General features: G+C 36.0%; 1 protein-coding gene across 2 annotated transcripts; it reads right to left on the bottom strand.

Annotated features, from left to right (window-relative positions):
• Positions 1-1,511: 1,511 nt before the first annotated feature.
• Positions 1,512-22,581, bottom strand: LOC132154605 (extended synaptotagmin-2-like). Of its 2 annotated transcripts, XM_059563237.1 has the most exons (23): positions 21,771-22,580; positions 15,630-15,671; positions 15,381-15,515; positions 15,095-15,171; positions 14,933-15,005; positions 14,278-14,367; positions 13,420-13,475; positions 11,751-11,871; positions 11,488-11,664; positions 11,323-11,405; positions 11,154-11,202; positions 10,593-10,682; positions 10,022-10,117; positions 7,641-7,703; positions 5,978-6,052; positions 5,627-5,713; positions 5,076-5,225; positions 3,318-3,706; positions 3,113-3,211; positions 2,887-3,018; positions 2,625-2,730; positions 2,428-2,477; positions 1,512-1,602 (listed from the first exon to the last, which is right to left on the bottom strand). In XM_059563237.1, the coding sequence occupies exons 1-23, from the start codon at positions 22,149-22,151 to the stop codon at positions 1,560-1,562; spliced, it is 2,664 nt and encodes an 887-aa protein (XP_059419220.1). In that variant the 5' UTR covers positions 22,152-22,580; the 3' UTR covers positions 1,512-1,559. The 2 variants fall into 2 exon arrangements, with proteins under 2 accessions (XP_059419220.1, XP_059419221.1); XM_059563238.1 differs by lacking the exon at positions 7,641-7,703 and having other exon boundaries at positions 21,771-22,581.
• Between the last annotated feature and the right edge of the window lie 98 nt (positions 22,582-22,679).

Raw genomic sequence — 22,679 nt, 5'->3', positions numbered from 1 at the left:
AATAAAATATTATATATATATAACTATATAGACATATAAAAAAAAAAAGCACACAACATAATGACTAAAATTCTAAGTGAATTCAAAACAGAAAACTAAATTACATATAAATAATAAATGATATTTGATATTACCAAATTATTTCAGATCAATAATTAAAATGCCATCTGTCCCAAAATTTGTTTAAAATATAACATCAACACACACACACACACAAAAGATTTTCCACCCATTTCAAACTATTTACTGGTAAAGAATAAATTGTTTATTGAAAAGAAAACTTGATCAAATACAGAGACTTTACAATCCTATATCTGATGCCAAATACCCTCTAAGGTAAATATATTGTTGGTCATAAGGCACAGGAAATATATAAATACACATCAATAAAGCAAGCTCAGCACAGAGGGGTGCTCTGACTGCATATGTTTGCTTTTTGTGGTAAGTATTAATCATAATAATAAGCATAATCTGTCATAATATTCAAAATAATTTATACAATAAAACACATTCTTACTGACATGAATAAAGTCAAAACAATTTGAGGTTTGACAATCTGCATACCATAAGCCCAGCTCAGTGACACTGTAGCAGACAAAACCACAACCTTCAATTAATACCAGACTACACACGAGACATTTTACTCTGAGATAAACATGTTTGAGGAAGCGCAGCTGGGTCGCAGTGGGTGAGAGGTGACCAGGTGTTTTTGGAAAAAGGAGTGAACATCTGAGTGCTACAGAAAGGCCAAACAAGATTCAGTTATGGCAGAAGTAGATATCCAGGATCATGTGTCACTGTAGCTAGCTGTCCATCCATGTTTGAACACTGACAGCCAGTGCTGTGATAGTGGGAACTAAACCACACCAGAGAACATATAACACGTGTATGTGTGTGTATATAGAGATAGATGTATATTGATAGATATGAACACTTGGGTGTGTAAAACATTTAGGTGCATATTTGGTTTAGTCAGACACTTTTTAATGAGCAGAGTACCTCTTTGGTAAATTTGTCTCCTAAAAGGAGCATCTGTAGACATTTACAGAGATTATAATATATAACACTTTCAAAGCAAGCATGAGTTCAGTGCTTGTTCAACAAGAACTCTTAGGGTTAATATTTATCAAACTTTTCCAAGTACTAAATTCTTTTAATTAACTTATATATATTTACAGGCTGAGCTCAATTATATATCATATGATCTCTCCACCATTAATGTGTGAATGGCGGATGCTGTTAGTTTGCCACTCTTGGTTTAGAAGCATTAATGTGTAAACAAATAATCAACGGACGTCCCTGAACCGTATCTCTTTAAAACGTAAATCTTTAAACACTCTCACTCTCTCTTTCACTCTTGCTAAGTCAGTGCATGTAACATCAATAGCGTTTTTTTTTTTTTCATTTCACACTGTAAATCTGTTAAAAGTGATAAAAAAATGAAGATCCAACATGTACAAATTTTGCCCACAGGCTAAAACATGACTGAGGTTTGGAGTCTTGCATACAGATTTGTAGTTTTTTTTTTAAATACAGTATGTGTAAGTTGGTTTCGTTGACTAAGGAGACTGTCGCCTCACCCCATCCACTGAAAGTTCATACCTGCCAAACACACATAAACACACACATATTCACATAAACAAATTCTGATATCATGTTCTCAAACACTAAATATGAATGATTTATATATATATATATGTTTTTTTTTACTGTGCAATTTTCACGAAAAAAGGCAAGAAATGTCTAGGTCATATTTTATACTCTGTATAAAGAAAATGTAGCTTATAGGTCTCATTACTTAAATGTAAACATAAAATAGTAATGTACCTTATGAAGCATGAGTTATTAAATCAGAAAGCAAATTAAAAAAAATATTTTTACTTCTAAACAACAAAACTAGAATAATATTTATTATAGAATAATAGAATCATTATTATAATAATCATAATTTTTCTCTCCAAAAGGGTATCTGTATTTACACATACAGTCTGGTACATACAACTGGTAACATTACCATTAATAGACCGTGTGTGAACAGGACCTTTTCAAAAATCCTGGTAAATATGTTCTGGCAATCATATCGTTCTTATGGAGATGGCATGACTACTCTGAGCTGTTTACAAAGCTCTGCTGCTTTATAATTAGCTTTTCTATGTAAATATGCGCTAGATGGACATCTTTGAGCATTTCGCAGCTTTTTGCTGCGAGTGAAAGCTGCTCCTCTCATACCATTGGTAGGTGAACTCATGGACTCGAAGGTGATGTCAATCAACAATATTTTTTTATATTATAAATTTTTTTAAATATATATTTTTTTTCACACTGGAAGTCAGGCACAGTGCCGGAGAACTTTAAGTCCCGTAATCAATATCATCATATTCATATGATTTAATGGATTAATCTTTGTAAATTACATAAAAATGTTACCATTGCGTTGAGCTCTTTGACATATCCTCAGAGGTCAAGTCAACTAACACCTGGGAGAAAAACACACACAATTTTTGTATATAAATAATTTGTTCCTGAGAGCCAAAAAAAACCTAGAAAAGAATATTCTATATTATACATTAAGAACAATGATGTTAAGGATGTTATGAAGTTATTTATAATGCGCGGGATGTCACCTTTCCCAGCAGCCCTCTATGTTTTGACAGAATTCCTCCTCCATTCTTCACGGCCACATCTAGTGTTCTTCTGTGCAACTCCACAAGTGACACACTGAATTCAAACCTATACAAACACATGAGCACGCAACCGAAAAACACTATTTAAAACCAACACAAAAGGAGTATTTTTATTTAATGCAAAATAAGAAAACGTTTTTTTTTTTTTTAATGCAAGAGCAGACTGGAAGAGGAAAAAAAGTGGCTGAAGAAAGAAACTGACGTTTGATCATAGATAGGATTCACTGTTTTCTTCATCGTGTTTGTTTTTCTGCGTCCAGAGCGTCGTTTATCAGGCAGCAAATACAAACGGACGTATGGATCAGAACCATTTTCAGTAGAAGAGATCAGATTCCTGCAAACACACAAATATGAATACTTTCATATTAAAAACATCTTTCAGAAGCACTGAAATACCTCAGATGAATCAAACGCCATATGTACTTTACCTGCAACTGTGTATCACGACAATTAGTTTGTTTCTTTGGGGACTGTGTCTGATGGTTAGCTGAATTTCACCCAATGGAGCGAAACCAGGCGAGGCGCCACTGCAAAAACAGGGTTTTTTAAACTGTTGTGGAATTGATGTCTCATGAAAACCATGAATGGAATCAGATGGAAAGGACAAAATATGTTAAAAATGTTCAAACATACTTCTGTAATAGTTGTATTGTCCTCTGGAGATCATGGGCGGTGCTGGGATTGGAGATGTCGGACGCTATGCTGGGTGTCGGCTCTTTGTTGTTTAGGTGTAGCTGAGAGCCAGAAAGGGCAAGGTTAGACGTGCTCCGCCCTGATTTAGCCAGACGGGTAGGGGAGTCCTCCAATGGCCTGCTGTCTATCAAGGCTTCCACTCGCGGGGAGGGTTTTGGGGTGGGTTGGTTTCTGGGTGCTGGGGTCGGCTGCTGGGGTTTGGATGTTGGGGTGGGCTCTGAAACATTGGCCTGCTTAGGAGAGGGGTTGGGGGTTGTGCTGGAGCTAGGCTGGAGGATTTGACTTGAGGACGGCTGATTCGATCCGGACAACTTATCCATAGACAGAATCTGAAATACACACATGTATACAGATATGCATTGGTTACTGTGACACTTCCTGCTGAGATGGACCCTCTATACAGGTCAAGGTTTAGTTGTTTCTTTGCTAGTCATGTTTAACCTGCAAACTGAGGCCTTTAAAGGTCCTCTATATAGGATTGACACCGAGTGGTTGACCTAGGTATTTCAGGCCAAATTCAAAATATTGGAGAGGGTTGTTTTTCACCCGTCCCTTCTTCCTCAGACTTGAGACACACGCAGGTTGCCAGACTGACGACACCAACAAGAAAGAGCGCACTTGACGATGAATGAAATTAAATAATACGCTGTGTTTTCTGCCAACTGGAAACCCGGGGGGCTGAAATACAATTGGGTAAACTGGCAGTGGGCGGGTTTCACAAACCAAAACAGACTGACATTCCAGGCCGGAACACACATTTTCAGAGAATAACTGACTGTAGCACTGTTTTTCAGATAAACAAGTATGTAAACTTAGCATTTTTCTTAAATATCTGCAAACTTATTACGTATTTTTATTCTTTAGAAGTCAAAAACTTATAGCATTTTTAAGGCATTGAAGCTGTGTGGTGTAAGCATAAAAATGAAGAATTTTTTAGGCTAAGATGCTGTGGTCACTTTAGTTTTTATCTCATTTAGTAAACATATATTCTTTTCTTTGTTATATTTATCTTAAGTTTAGGTTTTTATAGGTGAGGAATCTACACAACATTGATAGAGCTAATGAAATGTACAATGGCTAAGACACCTGATTTGAAGATTTGCAAAACCTGATATGTGAAATTTTAAATACTTTACTTTTACATATGAATTAAATTGTGAATTTTTACTCCATCCATTATTACGAAGAGCAATTTAGATATTTAGCTTGATGAAAGACAAAAACTATTTATTGTTTATATTTATATAAGGGGAAGTCGTGGCCTAATGGTTAGAGAGTCGGACTCCCAATCGAAAGGTTGTGAGTTCGAGTCCCGGGCCGGCAGGAATTGTGGGTGGGGGGAGTGCATGTACAGTTCTCTCTCCACCCTCAATACCCTCAATACCATGACTTAGGTGCCCTTGAGCAAGGCATCGAACCCCCAACTGCTCCCCGGGCGCCGCAGCATAAATGGCTGCCCACTGCTCCGGGTGTGTGCTCACAGTGTGTGTGTGTGTTCACTGCTCTGTGTGTGTGCACTTCGGATGGGTTAAATGCAGAGCACAAATTCTGAGTATGGGTCACCATACTTGGCTGAATGTCACTTCACTCACTTCACTATTTAATTTCAGTTAGTGCTTAAACCACTGTTTTTAGTTTCCCTTTTCTTTTCATTAAAGTATTTAATGTGTGTGTGAGATGTTTATGCATGTGTGTTACCCTAAGTGCCATCTTCATCTTAAGCGTAGCACCGGGTCCTGTGTTCTTGAGTGGGAAACGCTGACTGATAGTCATCTGATCCTCCTGCAACAGCTTTGACAGAGGAAGAGAAAACGTCCCAAGGGAACACTCGTGCTTCTCATCCTTTACCTGCACACACACACAAAACATCACACACACCACTGTTGTAAACACTGCAACTTCCAGAATATATGTTTAGATTTTTCATGAATAGGGTACAACTGAGTAAATTCTTATTAATACATTGATTTCTATGATTTGTTCTTTTACAGGAATAAATAAATACACTTAAAAAGATAACAAAACAAATAAACAAGTACCAAAATGGACAGCATGGGAATAAATCGAGTCTGAATACATCACAGTAGGGCATAGCTAGTATAAGACCGAAAGTGGGTTTGTAATTATTGTCATACTTTCCTACAACATCAAGAACAGTATTTGTTCCCCCTGGCAGTGGACTACCACCATTTTTTTAACTATTAATTCACTACACCCCATGTGCATGTGAGTGCATGTTTGTGCTTTACCTCCACTTCAAGTTCTTGAATCTTTGGATTGTGGATCAGGAATGCGAAGGCCTCCTCCCAAATGGGCTCATTGGTTTTATATCTTGTCTGTAACAAGAAAAGAATGTAAAACATTGAAAACAGTAAAAACACAAAGAATACAAACAATTGCGCAAACTTGCAGCATCAATCACCTTTTGCAGTAAAATACTATATACAATGACAGCTAAATATCTATCGTTAAATGTAAAGAATTTGTATTTATGTATCTCTTTTTTGTCATGTTTAAATTGGCACCTGTAAGAATAAAACAATATGTTATGCATGTCTACATGCAATAAAGAGCAATCACTTGTGCGTGTCACTGATTACCTTGCTCTCAAAGGATTTGTGTCCCACAGTAAACTGGACGAATGGACTGGGCATACTGGCAACCTTTTTACCAGACTACAGACAGAGCGTACAAATTGTTATTAACAACCCTTCTATATTAAACACATACTGTACAAATAACATTATTAACCTTAACAACACATTTACTAAAGCAAATAACAAGAGGATTGAAATCAAACAATAACAGTGTCATCTCAGTAGAATCTACGTACAGTAGATATTTGCACACTAATGACCTGAAATGATGCTTAGTAGCAACCATATCATATTTACTCCCATCTATATCTGCAATTACTATGAACCCAACCTGGCACGCTGTCGATTATACCACAGAGTTAAATGGAGGCTGAGGAGGCAGCGCTGTGAATAAATGTTTAAACTATGTGATTATCACATTATAAGCATAACCAAATGTAAACATTTCAAATAATTGCATAAGATTTTTTATGTTTACCAACAAGTCATATTCAAACTCCTGTTATGGACACCAGGGAGCTGTTTACTGTTTATGTAGCTTATAGCCATACAAACATAGGCCTACCGTATTTTTCGGACTATAAGTCGCACCTGAGTATAAATCGCAACAGTCCAAAAATACGTCATGATGAGGAAAAAAACACAAGTCGCACTGGACTATAAGTCACATTTATTTAGAACCAAGCACCAAGAGAAAACATTACCGTCTACAGCCGCGAGAGGGCGCTCTATATTTTCAGTGGTAGACTACAGGAGCACTGAGCAGCATAGAGCGCCCTCTCGCGGCTGTAGACGGTAATGTTTTCTCTTGGTTCATTTCTCTCGGTTCATGTCAAATTAATTTTGATAAATAAGTCGCACCTGACTATAAGTCGCAGGACCAGCCAAACTATGAAAAAAAGTGCGACTTATAGTCCGGAAAATACGGTATTAACTTGAATGGGAAAAGTCCAAAATCTACAAAACTGATTTTCGAGATTATGTTTTAATAACATATTTTGAATAAGAACTATAATCAAATAAAATGGTACTTTAAATTCTGCTTCTTTTGTTCAAATTACAGTATCTTAGGCTGGTCCCGATAATGCACTTGCACATTTAAACAAAAGGGGCAATTTAAACTTTTTTTTACTCCGCAATACAGGCTAAAATTATTACTGTTAAAACGTAGAATAGACAGCATGCCACAGATTTTGTTCAGATGTGGTAGACATTAAAGTTGGAAATATTCCATTAGATAGAAAGTTTAAAATAATTGAAAATATTTAGTTTATTTCCCTTTGTGAATGCCGTGTCCTATATCAATGTCAGGACATTAAACCTAAAAACTGGTTGGATTCAAAAAAGGTCTTCTATGTTGCATTTCTGTACAATTGTGTGTATAATTTTGATTCATGCTATTACTTGACAACAATTCAGAATTGGTCAAATGAGATTGGAAAGCTGGCAGATTTACATATGAGAAATAGTCTCTGTTGCAGAATCTGAATCCAGAGTGTTTCAGACAGTCAGATGCATACGCAAGTCTGCATGCGGTTAATCAAAGCACACGAACAGCACATATGGTACCTGCTGCAGATCTTAAATCGACATAACCTTCCCAAGTCCTTCTACATATGTCTATACTGTATGTGTGTGTAAATTGTGAGAAAACTGGTTGTGTTACCTTTAGCGCTTTATTGACTGTACCCTTCTTCAGACCTGCACTGTTGAATTCTAAAGGATTGCGCTTATTTCCCCAAGCAGAAAATGACAAGACACACACACACACACACACAAACAAATACAAATACAGGCAGGATTATTAGGATGGCATGCAGAGTTAAATTCATAATTGCACAAAAACACACAGACATCCTTAAGTACTCAATCATACACAACAATATGAATGATTACGGAATTAATGCATGGTTAATTTAATGAATATGAGAAAAGAGGAGGCTTCATTGTATTTTAACTGTGTGGTTGTTCAAATGATGATACAACCCTAGCAGAACACACCAGCATATTTTTATATTTTGATGCCTGGAGAGTGAGCACACGAGAGGACACGATTCAGGTGTTTATGACAGTGAAGAAAGAATGATAGAAAGAAACATGAAAGAGAAATATAGACAAGGCAATCCAAAGAGAATCTGTCCAATCCACACTTCACTGCAAATCAACCCACAACATAATCGGATTGCAAAACATGTCACACTGCAGTGCAGGACACTACAAGAAGACACTTGAATTTACTTAAACACTTTCACTGACCGATGAAAATTATAAAATGAGGCATGGGTTGATACAGCAACAGTTATACAAGTTACTGTCCTTAAATTTGTTTGGTGTGCCAAATGTGCTGATATTAAATAACTGCACTGGAGCTTTTCACACATTGGATCATCACCCCGTTTGTTTGTTTGACACATGACAGTACATTCTGTTTTTGTGTGGAACTTCTTGTGCAAAGCAAAAACAAAGTAGCTGCCTTATATTATTCTAAAATAGTGTTGAATCTGTATGTATAAATTATTTATAAACTGTTGTATAAAAGCGATATCAAACTCGTGATCATCCTGGATCACAGACATGATGAACAACACTCTTGTTTGTGTGGCATTGCTTAATCATGTATTTCATCCAGTGAAGTGCAGAGTGAGTCCCGTTTCATTCAACATGCTTCCAAAATTCATATTCTACTACACCATTTATATGTTACCCCACCCGCCCAATACACGAGCCTATAAGAATTTTCTTTAAGTTTTTGAAAGAAGTCTCTTCAAAAGTACAGCCATTACTCCAGTCTTCTTAAGTGTCACATGATCCTTCAAAAATCATTCTAATATGCTGACTTGGTGAAATTATTATTAATGCTAAAACTGTTGTGCTACTTCATATATTTGTGGAAATGGTGACACATTTTTTGAAGACTCTGATCTGATGAACAGTTCGAAGCATTTATTTGTAACATAAATATTTTGGAACATTATAAAAGTCTTTACGGTTATCTCAAACTTTCTCTTACACACAATTAATCAGCAAATATTTTGAGATAATTAATACTGACCAGTAACGATTGTATCCTGTCAAATACTGCTTCATCAATTAATTATTAAAAAAAAAAAAATCAGTTTTTTTTTACTTAGTTAAAATAAATAATCCAAACTATTTTGTGCATGTCTCCCTTGTTATCACAAGGTATTTTAATCTTATTTTTATACCTAAAATTATATAAATCATACATACACACCTCCATTATACTATAAATAAACAGCCAACCTATTTTCTAGATACTGGTATCATTGTTGGCCAATAAAAAACTTTGATCAGCAATATACCCATGACCACATAACCTCATTTAGCTCTCCAAACAGGGCTGACAAATGCATTCTGTTACTGTGTGAACATAGTCAAATAGTTTTCCCTGAACCACCTGATGGTCTATATTCAAATACTCTCTTTAAAGGAAAAATTGCACCTACACAAAAAAACAACTGCATTAACACCTCTAATACAGACTATTTAGATCTATGCAAAATGTAGGCAGTGACTCTGTAAACACTAGCATGCTGACAGAATGAATCAAGACAAACAAATCCAAACAAAACAGTCCTCAAAGCTTGAACAGCCTAACAGGAAGATTTTACATGCAAAAGGGAAGTTGAGATGTAACTATGAAACATTTGTAAATGAAATAACCAGGTGTTCATGCACCAAATGCAGATAAAATGCAAGCAAACCAATCTAATGGAAATGTCAGCAGAGTGACTCACAAACATTGTCCTGTAGAGGGCAGAAGTGTTTTCACAGAACACCAGCCCAGCAGAGCGGCGCTCTCTCAGACACCCATTGCCCACGTGCCCCTCAAAAACACTCTTTACCCAGAGCGACAGGAAACCAGAGTGGGACAGCAGAAAGAAATAGACAGTGAAAGGAGAAAAGGCAAGGAAAATGTAATAGTAGAAGTGATACCTGATGAAAGAGGAAAGGTGGAGCATAGAAAAATAAGGAAGTAAGAAAGCTAGTGTGGGTGTGTATGTGTGTGTGTGTGTTAATGCTCACTGGCAGATTTTTGGCTGAGTCCAGATGCACCAACAATAATGCTGATGACAGTCCATCATTGGCCTGCCCTTTATATGCTTTAATGCTGCTTAAAACCTAAAAAAAGCAACACATAAACAACATTAATCAGTGCCAGCTCAGTGCTGTGTGTGATCTACATCCTAACATAACATTGATCATAACTTTCTATTCATTAAAGAATTTCCACAAAAATATTAAGCCGCACAACGGCTGTTTTGAACATTGATTATTTTAAGAAATGTTTCTTGAGCATCTTCTGAGGGATCATGTGACACAGAAGAGTGGGGTAATGGCTGCTGGAAATTCAGATTTGCGGTCACATGAATAAATGACATTTTATTTCACAATATTTCAGTTTTTACTGTATTACTGTTTTTACTCTATTTTTGATCCAATAAATCCAGCATTAGTGAGCAAAAGAGACTTCTTTCTTACTGACCCTAAACTTTTGAAGGCTAGTGTACATTTTTTATTTCATCAGTAAAGACAAAATTGTTAACAGAAGTCATATCATATCACTTTGAGGTGTATAAAAGGTGTGTTATGTTACCTCTTCGAGTTTATCAGGTGTAGGGAGAAGAGAAAGCCATTCAGTCTTCAGGTGAAGCTTTCCTGTAGCAACATCATCAAGTACAAACCACTAAACACACCCAAAACACACACACACACACACACACACACACACACACACATGAAACTGGGAGGGGATTTGTTATATGAAAACATACGTTTATTTTTAAAACTCCATACTTTATAATAATAACACTTTACTAAAGTTACAGGGCCTAGTTCACTCAAACATGAACACTCTGCTGTTATTTACTCATCCTATGATACCACATGTATAATCATTTTTTGTCATCTATTCAGGGCCCTTTCACTTTCATATTTATGGAAAAGAGGAGGCACCACATTCTTCATAGATTTTCTACTCGTGCTCCACAAAAGAAATCAAATCAAAGGTTTGGAACGTCACAAGGCTGAGTAAATGATGTTAAGTAAATTTTGAGTGAACTAGTTTAAGCATTTTTTCTATACAAGCTTTAAGCTCATACAAAAATAAAGCTGGACAGATGTAAAGCCAAAATTAGACAAAAAGGCTTTTTTGTACCTCATCTACTTTCTGTTCCTTCTCTAGTTCATCTATGTTGATGGTAAGGCTAAAGAATACAGAAACATCAAACGATTAAAAACACATCCACACACAGATCCTGACAATCTTTAAGGTGGAATCCTGAAGTATTATTGCTTGTAAATATTTGATGATTGACAGCCATTACCTTCCCAAATAATCATCCTTATCAGTGTCCTCATCAAACAGCTCTATCACCACATTCTTTTCTGGGTTATCGTACACAAATGCCTAAAACACACATAAATAACTTGGGTTGGTAAATAAAAACATGTCAGAGAAGGACAGATTCAATCACAAATAAGTCCCTTACCTCGTAAACTTCGTTCCATTTAGGATTAACCGTATCTTTGATGATTTTGGATCTGAAGAGCTGATTACCAAGCTGAATGACGCCATACGGGTCTGACTTTCCTTTTATAAGGCCACCCAGAAACGTGTCCTTCCCTACCAGGTCCTGTGCCTCCAGAAAGTGAATCCGCAGAATGCCCTAAAAAAAAAAACACACATATGACATAAATATTATGGCTATATACATGTATGCATGTTTATGTGTGAAGTGTACAAGTGTGTCACCTTTGGCATAGGGAAGCGGAGTTTGGAAATCTGTGTTTCATTTACAAGCGGAATAGTGATTTTGTTCGGCAGCACGAGATAACTGTATATGATATCCTGAATAATGCCGTCACATAGACCACTGAAAGAAAGAAAGATTAGCAATGGTGATGTTAAATATGATAACAAACCAGTCAAATGCTTTAAATTCAATCTATCCACCCATCAATAAATTCATACAGCTTCTGACGTTTTTTCCACAAAAAAAACGTGTGATATTTTTAAGGACAAGAACTTGAAGTTGTATAGACCACTTTTATTATACTTTAAGTAAATTGAGCTTGATAGCTGCAGTTATAATCTTCTTGTATTTTCACTGTACAGAAAACAGCAGCCTAAACATTTTGCTAAGTAACAGCTGTGTACAGAAAAAAAACTAGATTTTTGGTTGAATGTCTATTTTTGGTATATATGCTCAGATATGAAACAAACACTTTTCAATGTCTTTTTGCTTCCACTAAACACACATCTTCAGTCCCTTTTTTGCTTGAACCATATAAAATTAAACATTTGGGAAAAGGCAGTGGTTCTTGAGGTGGCCAGGGCCCACTAGAGGGCCTCAGTAAACTTCTAAGTAGATCAAAGCATGACTTAGATTTATTATAATACATTATAAATAATACAATTTATATTAATATAATCATTTATATTTTGAAATGTTTTCATTCAACTGAAATGCTAAAAAATACAACAAAGATAAAAAATAATAATAACATCCCCCTAAACAGCTATTGCTTTTTTTTTTAACTGTCCCTGAAATCACTCCCAGTTTCTGTAAAACCAAAAGCTGGAAAGCAAGTAGCTTTGTCTTAATCGCACCCAAAAAATATATACTGGAAGGCTTTAAAATTGTGTTGAACTAATGAGGGGTTTCCGAAACAAAAATAATGAGAGCAACTGGGTCAAGGGGAAAAATGTAAGCACTATAATGCTTCCTCCACCCTCCCCCAGCACTCCATTAGTACAGTTTACATTTAAGCACCTGCATTTATAGTCTCTTCCCCCATGCTAATGTTAATGAATGTATCTATAGCATTATTTTACAATAAACTTGCATCTCAGTTTGAACATGCAACACACCGTGATTAATTTATTCTTCAGAGATTAAAGAATTCAGATTGATTTCAGCACTGATGTCGAACCAGAAAAGAGCATGAAATATGGATCTTCTGTGAGGGTGTGTGTGTGTTTGTGTGTGTGTGAGAGAGACAGAATATAACAAAAGACAAGATCTCCACACCTAAACCACAACATCAGCTCCACCTATAATATGACTATAAAAGGAGAAAAAGAGAGAGAAAGAGAGAGAGACTCATCTGGGAAAACATTAAACTCAACATTTGTATGCACATTGATGGTAGGCGGATTTTAAGATAAAACACACTATTAAGACCCCATCATTTCCCTGCCATCACAAGTATGTGTAAACGTGGATCCTCTGATGTGGCCTGACAGGAAGAGCAGCATTTCTGAGACTGGAGTGAGTGTGCATAATGTTTTTTCGAGACAGGTCATGTAAAAGCATGTGTGTGTGTGTGTTTCAGAGGCTGCCTGATCCACTTTCCAGTTTTATGAAACTGACATAATAATAAGATGACATGACGTGTGATAGCTGACGTGTATCACTTACTTTATTCCAGGGATGTCCAGCATATTTGTAAGACCCGTCCAGTTTATATCCAGAAACTAAGAGAGAGAAACAGACACGGGTAACAATACTTAATACATAAAGGTTGTGTCTATATAGGCAAATGTTTCCTGCTAAATACATCCTTCATCTTTCACAGCAGCAACAGTTATTGATCAAATACACAGTAACTTTAGTGGTCTTGGTTCAAACAAAGATTTTTAAAACAATTACATAAAAAAAGTTCAATAAATAATTTTGACTGAACAAATCATTTTGACGTGTTCATATTTTATGACGGATATAGAATGCCGTAAACACTGCAAATGATGTAATCTGATAAAATTATTAACAAAAAAATATTGATTTGTAGTCAATGGTTTTAAGAATTATACGGAAGTGTTCAAAAATATAGGGTTACTTTTTTTTATTAAATCAATGGTCTTCCTCAATGAAAATACAGTAATACAATAATATCACAATGTAAAATTACTGTTGTTTTTGTCTTTGATTAATAGAAAGTTCTTTAGATCATTATTTTGGCTCTATACATCCAGGTAACATGAACAGCTGAATAGAGATGAATAAATGAGACAAGTTTAAGAGGAATAGTTTTAGATCTTATTTGAACAGTTCCTGTGGAGCAGGTCAGAGCAGTGTTCTGATTCTGAGAAAAAACTCAGGGTGTGGGTTATTATTAAATAAAAGGCATGTTCTCATCATTCTTTATATTGTATGATTGCCTGGTGTAAGTAATGACTGGTATGTAGCAGAAAAAAACTAACCAGACACAAAGACACAATGAAATGTTCTTCTACATGTGACACAATAATGTGTGTGTGTGCGTGGTAGTTAACGTACAGGTTTCTTGAGGAAGAACACAGAAAGTGCACCAATCAGAGGCATGTCTCCCAGCAATGGGTCCATGATGACCCTCAACACCCCATTAAGCTACAAATACACACAACAAACAAATTCAAGGTAAGATTATCATATTTTTCATTATTAATATGACATTTAATCACATTTTTAATTGTCTATATAATACTGGAAAGAAGACCAACATACAGTAAGGAGGAAGAATGAAAATGAGAAATGTTGGATTCAAACTTGCATGAATGAGCAGTACAGCTCAATCTGTAACAGCATATGCATTAACTACTAGCATTACATGTGCAGCTGACCTGAGTTTGAATTCTGCTTGGGTTATTTCCCAATACCACCACCTCTCTATAAAGTTTCCTGTAACATCTCCACTACCCTCTTCAGTTAAAGGCAAAAAGTGCATATAAATGATTAAAAAAGTTCTGATTGCAAATATGAGAAGGGACTGACATTAACTCTAATCTAACAGAGCACATTAGCTTTTCTGACATACAGTTCAAACTCGTATCAAAGCTCATTTGTGGTCACTCTGATATCTGTTATCAGAGGTAATGGGGACCTTCTCAAATGTAAGCAACTTTATTTAAGCAATACACAAACAGGCATGTGTCACACACTCTCTGTGTCTTACCTGGATGCTCTTGATTCCTGCACGGCAGTAGTATTTCTTAATATCCACATCGATTTCAGTGTTTCCGACAAAACTAGACAAATACAACGACACACAAACAGACTTTCAATATCTCAAGCTCGATAACGAGTCTCATTTGAAAACTTTATCTGTGTATTTTACCTGATTTGTAAGTCCATAATAATCTGTCGTCTGTCTACATTCTCTGTATAAACTTTCACTCCATCCACCCTGAGAGGCTGACAGATGAAAAATTATTTTGTGTGTAAAAGTACATATATACAGTATATGTGTGTGTGTGTGTGTGTGTGTGTGTGTGTGTGTGTGTGTGTGGGTTTACCGAGCTGTACTTGGTTGACAAAAAAAGTTAAATATGACTAAGTCTTCCTTTCTGGATGTTTGAGTTAGTCTCTGGTATTTAGATAGCTAGGTAAACATGTGCATGTACCTTGTCCCCCATGTCTATCTTGGAGAAGGTAAAAGTACTAAGGTGCGCATTGGCTCCCTGCACCGCTGGTTCAATGGTCTCTCTGAAGAGTTTATCTACAAACTGACAAATAAATGGCCACATCTGATGCACAGTCTGTTAGAAAAAGAGAAGGAGAGAAAGAGTTAATACTCTGGAGGAGACATTTCTGGGTTGGCATAGATTCAGATCTATTTTAATAAAACCACTCCACCACACACACACACATACCTTGTTGAGCCACTCCACTCTCTCCACATCTGGAAAATGAACCTGAAACACAAAACATTTTTTTTAATGGAGATTTTAAACATGTTCATTAGTCACAGCACATCACCAGTTGACAGTAACAGTTCTCAAAGTAATTTAACAAATCAATATTTTTACACTTTATCACAATGACAAATGATTCTTTAAATGTACAGCATGTAGTAAAAAAAGATGTATATATAGAGGAGTTCAATTTTCACTTCTCTAACTCTTAAAATTAACTAGTTTTATACTCATTACTCATAACAACATTATAATGACATAATGTGGCTGTTTAACTAGAACATTATGTTACACCGCTGAAAACCAGCTAACAAAACATGCTCTTTTATATTGCTCTCACTGAGAGCGAACAATGCAATAAAACTAGAGCGTTCTCATTATTACCAATAATAAATCTGTCAACGCTATAGGATTCACAACCTTATGAAGCAGGATTAGAAATCAGGAATATTTTTTTTTATAACAAATAACATTCTCGTAAATGTCAGTTAGTGGTTTTTGAGGGGTTTTCCATAGATGCTGCCACAACACAAAATCCTGTCACTCAAATCCACTGTCCAATTCACAAACAAATGATACTTATGAATTTGCTCTTTTTTTAATGCATCTGTTTAAAGAGATACTCACTTACTGAATCAGTCTAAATAGTTCTTCACTGAACTGACAGTATTTAAATAAATTATAATCATATACAAAGGGCCTTTTGGAAATGACATTTGTAATGGAAATTTTTTCCAGATGGGATGGGATGTCGGAGACTCTGAGTTAAAATACATTTTCTGATACATAGTCAATGTAAATACAAGGCAATTTATACATTTGTTTTCCTCATGGACCATATCTCACAGTTAATTTACAGTTAACTTAAGATTTTGTAGTCTTGTTCTGTAAAAACGACAAACATTTTTACAGAGTAAAATGAGAACTGTTACTAAATAACTGTTACTGTTATTAAATATGAAAATGTACAGATACTCATTTGTTTGTCTTTTCTTAATGCCATGCCAGCTTCTATGGAAATTCAATGCGGAATTCAGGTTAAATTCACAAATATTTCCATCTTTGTTTTGTAGGCAGTTTCTTTGATTTGAAATGTTGTATCATGCTGTTCGCTCACAGACAACATGTCTCTCTTTGGCTCTTCATCTTACTTTCCTCAACATGGAGTAGTGTAAACTGTGGTAAGAAGGACCTGCATTGGAAAGATGTGGCACAAAAGCATGCGAGCGAGTGATATGCCAGGAAAACCAAATGGAAAATCTCTGACTTGTCTTTGGCTTCATTTCTTTCTCATATTTTCCTGAGGGAGAAAGCCAGCCTATGACTCAAAGCTGTGTTATTTCCTGATTATACGCACAGAGAACAGACAGCAGCTAAAGTTAGCCTGCTAATTCCCATGGCCTGTCAGAAAGCAGTCGACTCTGAGCTGATCTGATCTGATATTACAAACAATGCATCTGTACATGTCTTATCTCTGCCACAAACACACATATATCCACCCTTCAAAGAGCTAAGAAAGTATTGCTAAGAGTCAAAGTCTCATTCACAATCACACTGTGAATATATTTAATATAATTCAACATCTTTCAGCCTGTTCCTATAACATCCGTACGATCCGTACACAGAATGTAAATGATGCAGAAACTCCTTATCCAGTAATTCCAGTTTCAATAGCACAGTTCTGACATGACACAGGCAGCTAGTCTAAGCACGTAGAGCTGATTCAACAGCACATGTTAACACGCTGACCAAATGCAGTAATGTGTGTGATTTATCTGCATGGGTGTGAACGTGTGCATCTGTGTAAGATCTGATCTGTTAAGCGATGTCATTTCCTAGGCAAGCAAACAACTTTGTCTCATACAATCCTGCTGCCCAGTTGAGAAACAAACACACAAATATGTTCATTCTGAAAGTAACTATAGCTACCAGAAAGAACTTCATATAGATTTGACCTCATTTGACCTCTAACTGAGTCAACCAGCGGTGTAGATTGTGTTGTCAACTCAATGAAGGACTGACAGCTTGAGCTCCTTAATGATTATCACAGGCATGTTTGAGATGATTTAGCAAGACTGGTGAACAGGTCAAAGGGCATAGGCTGTTTTTTTTGTAGTTTTTAGTTTTTTTTTTTTAAATCTGAGAAGCATGTACAGTATCAGCCAGCCAGCCTGTCAGACAGTTAGTGTGTCAGACTCAAAGAAGGAAGTTGATTGGACGGTATTATTTTTGTTGACTGGTGAAGCGGAAAAATATATATATATATATATATATATACATACACACACACATACACAAGTGTATTAAGTGTGTGAAGCTTGATGTTAAAATAAATGAGAATGAGCATGCAGAATAAAACATCCAATATCAGATAATATATATTTAAAATGGACAGATGCTAACAAATTAGTAATACTGGTTGACAACCAATACTTTATTGATAAATGAAACTTGTCAAGACTTTTAGCAATGAATTATTAGTAGAATATCTAGGGTGAGTAAATGAATGAAAGCTGAATTTTCAGGGCGAACTAAACACACACAAAATCTTGACCTATTTACTTCTTACATGATCAATAAGAGCTTGACGGGGTTGATAAATGGCAAAGTAAATGAGCATCTCTGCTGAGTGAGAACAGACAGACTGACACCTCACAGCAATTTACAGACAGTGATGACTGGATGACAAGATTAATGAAGTTGGCGATGGAGGGATCTGCTGATATAAGCGAGTTGTAGTTTATTTGGTTAAAGACAAATGACGAGAGAGAGAGAGGAGAGAGAAATACTGTCCTAAAGAACACAGGGCTTCCTGAAAGAAGGAGAGGATGGACGCGGGTGAAATCAAGACAGAAGATGAGTGTTAAAAAAAAACTACTGGAGCTTAGCAAAGCAAGGAAAAGAACCAGTCATATTCTGTGGCACCTAATACAGAAGAAGAGACAAGAGAAGAACTATCTAAACTAATTAGACTAACTACTTACGGCCCTTGTGAATTTGATCAGACAGTAAATCAAACATACTGAATTAAATCTATCAGACACACACACACACACGTTTGTTTTTGTGAAAAGTGGGGACATCCCATAGGCGTAATGGTTTTTATACTGTACAAACTGTATATTCTGTGGCCCTATACACCAACCCTACACCTAACCCTCACAGGAAACTTTGTACAATTTTACTTTTTCAAAAAACTCATTCTGTATGGTTTATAAGCGGTTTGAAAAATGGGGACATGGGTTATGTCCTCATAAGTCATCCTCTCCTTGTAATACCTGTGTCATACCCATGTCATTATACAGAGTTGTGTCCTGATATGTCACAAAAACGAGCGCACACACACACATACACACACACACACAAACACACACACACAGTAAAGGCATCTCTTGCATAAAAACTGTTTTGCAACAGTCAGTTAGAGTCTTTATTTGGTTTTTTTAATGTAATGCATAAGTTCTGAGGTTTTATTTGTAAATGTTAAACATTTTGAAGCTCAGAAATATTATATGTTATGTTTGCATTATTGGTTTTTAGAAGCGGCATCACCTTTCTTAGTTTTTTGCAACAAGGATTTGGACTAAGTTTCAGAATAAATTTAATAAAATACATTTTTTCAGAAAGTTGGAGTGATGGCATCATTTGAGGATCCCTGTTGGAGATGATCTTCCTGACCTGTGGTAGATATTATTAGTATACATTTACTTTAATTACTTCATATTTGACAACATTTAAGAAAAACATTTAGACTTTAGATTTTATCAGGAAGATTTGGCAAAGCTGTTCAGAAGTAGTGGCCGACCACTTAAATAATAATAATAATAATAATAATAATAATAATAAAAAAAAAAGAGTTACACAGAAAGGTTTGGACAAACCAAAAACCCTTGTGTGTACGCTTCATGGTCCAGCTAATACAACTTAAACTTCACTGGCTTTTCATTGCCATGTTTGATATAATTATTCACTTGTTCATTATTATGGATATCAAATGCACAAACACAAACACACAACAGGGTAGGAGCACTGCCTTTATAAAATCTGCCCTCCAGACAGTGTCACGGTATCCGCTCGTCCAAACTATTGTTCAGAAAAGGAAAGTGGTGCACCACAACTGTTTGACAAGTCACTAACTATAGCAAAATTTCTTCAAGTATATGACTCACTGTGTTGGTGATGTCTTAATAATAACATCAAATGTCATAATGGCAGTTACTTTAGTAACAAACCACACCCACCAAGGAGAGGTTTTTTTCAGCATATGCAGCCATCATCTGACACAAATAAACAATACATCACCAGTTCCTGTCACAAACACACAGACAGACCACTTCACTCAAACACATGAACTGAAAACTAGCCTAATTATTATAGCAAAGCTGAGTGTGTGAAAGGAATTTCCTTTTTGATGAATCCACTTTCACACGTTGACAAGAGGGTTATTATAGTTAAATAAAATCATAAAAATGCACTACTTAAATAAAAGCTTAAACTTATTTTATTTCATCCAAAGGAACATTTCTAATTTTTGTATAGTTTAACTTAAAGTACTAAAATATAAACTAAATAATAATTTAAGCTAAATAAACTAACCTTAATAAATAATAACTATATTGACATTAAAAAAATATAAAATTTAAAACAACAACTGATAAATAGATAAAACTATAGATAAAACAGAAAAATAACAATACTAAAGTAACACTGACTCAATCAAACAGACCATGCAACCACCAATCCCAAGAGTTTCATGATTTACCTGTTCGTGTTACTTAATATTGGCCTGAAACCGAAAGAAAGAACAATGACAGCCTGTCCTGGCCATGGCAAGACTGTGATTTACAGCTAATGGAGTGAACACTGGAGTTTTGTGTCCCTAAATGCTGCTTTCAGCACACAGGCATGCTAATATGCCACAACTGTGATCTCAGGTTAGACAGCAAACTCATTTGTTTAAAGTTACAGAACATCAAAGTTTGTAGGCCAAAAGAAACCGACTCGACAACATAACTCATCCATGTCTGTGCTTACAGCTTTGAAGATTTTGCACAAGGATGCAGCCTCTGATTTAATATTTCACGATCAGAATATATTATCAGAGAATCGCCCACCATAGACACCTCATCTAGTATTCAAAATAAGTCAATCAATGCACATCTTTGAATACCTTAAAAGGTATTTCCACCTGGAAAGAGATAGGTCCAATATATAAGTGCACAATATATTTATTTTTTGAGCATTTCATGTGATCATAAACAATTAATCTGACATGTAAACTCATAAATAGTAAAGTGTTGTGCAAATACTTGCTAATATTAATATTTATATATATTTCATTGTCTCCAAAATAGAAATATGTTTTTGATTCTGTAGTGGTGCTGAAAAGATACATATATCAAATGTGGAAATAACTTACAGGTCTTTATTAACAAAAATAATCTTTACTGGTCATAGTAAAAATGTTTACTTTACATATAAAAATTATATAATTATAATATATATATATATATATATATATATATATATATATATATATATATATATATATATATAAAACATTTTTTTATTTTTTTTTATAATGGACAATAATAAGTTATTTTATTGTACCACAAATATTTTCTGAAGTTTTTTTTATCATAAATATTTTATTATTAAATGCCATTATATTTAAGCAAAGTTTTCATTTTACTATTACAGATAAAGATTATTTTAATTTATAATGCCCAATAAGTGATATTCACATCTAATATTTAATATATCATAAATATGATTTATTATTTACATCATAATAATGTTTTATTATAAGAGCACATCAATGTACGTTTATACAAATAGTAAAAGTGTGTTAAAAATAAGAAAAACTTGAATATGGGAAAACTGGATAACTCCATAATCTATCAAGATCAATCGATCAAATACTTCAGATAAAAGATTTTAGAAAACATAAATAGTGATTCTGCTCAGATTAAATTGTTTGATGGACGGTTCTGATACTTCAGTTTCACGAATTAGTTCTACAGAACGAGGCTGGGGTCGAAGTTCTCCGTGTGAAACATTACCAGATTTGAGCAACGCGATGTTCGGTGTGTCACTCACCCACGGCGGCAGCTCTGAGCTCCGGATGGTCTGACGCACCGCTCGCTCCTCATGCTCCAGAAACGCCAGCGCCTGGTTCACCCGAGCGAATCTGCTGCCCTGGTTCCGTCTGAACCAAAACAGCGCGGCCAGGATGATGAGCACCCAGCTGAAACTGAACTCCAGATATCCCAGCACGTATATGGGGAAAATCAGCAGGAATGTCTTGGCGAACTTAATTCCCATCTGCGTGGTGTCCGTCACCGCAGACTGCGGCTCCTCGTCCGGTAGCCCCGGCTCGAGTGTGTTGACATTCGTGGGGCTCGGAGGAACAGAACCCGGTCCGTTCTGACTGACCGCTGGTGCGGGTTTGGGTTCCACTCCGTTCACTGACGCACTCATCTCCAAAGTAAACAAATCCAAAACAAACAACAAAACTAAAAACTAAACAACTAAAGAAACAAGAGTTTCTACACAGACATCTCAAACGATTTACGTAACAAATCTTTTCAGAAAACAAAACGAGTCGCGTCGCTTGGTTCCGGGCTCTTCCCTGAAGCTCAGATGATTGAATCAGCTCTGCTCCCTAAACTGCTCCCCACCCGACCTTGCCTTGTATGGAGCGGACGTCGGCCCGTAATTTTCCGCCCTTCAAAGCGAACTTTAACTCGCTCGAGTCTCCTAGCTGCTGTCCGTCTCTGAGTGCGCGCCACGTCTCGTTGTCCCAACCGTCACCGCGCGAGCTGTGAGCGGCACCACCTCCTGCATTCGCCACATCCTGCAATAACACGCGCACTCTGCCCAAACCCGCTGCTCAGGGTTACACAGGAAGCCTCTCACTACCGATAGTATGAGGGTGGCGCACGAACTCTCAGAGGCGGTCCTTTAGCGTCACCTAGTGGACAAAATTTAAAATGCAGAAACCCTTAA

This window comes from Carassius carassius, chromosome 12 (assembly GCF_963082965.1).
Source record: "Carassius carassius chromosome 12, fCarCar2.1, whole genome shotgun sequence".
Classification (NCBI taxonomy): domain Eukaryota; kingdom Metazoa; phylum Chordata; class Actinopteri; order Cypriniformes; family Cyprinidae; genus Carassius; species Carassius carassius.
This window is presented reverse-complemented; position numbering and strand designations above follow the sequence as displayed.

What these genes read in the sequence shown, in the direction of transcription:
- LOC132154605 (XM_059563237.1), bottom strand. Translation starts at nt 22,151, where the DNA reads ATGAGTGCGTCAGTGAACGGAGTGGAACCCAAACCCGCACCAGCGGTC. An exon ending in GAGTGGAGTGGCTCAACAAG is followed by an intron (nt 15,516 to 15,629) that starts GTATGTGTGTGT and finishes TTTTTCTAACAG; the next exon opens with ACTGTGCATCAGATGTGGCC. An exon ending in ACAAATCCTTTGAGAGCAAG is followed by an intron (nt 5,714 to 5,977) that starts GTAATCAGTGAC and finishes TTCTTGTTACAG; the next exon opens with ACAAGATATAAAACCAATGA.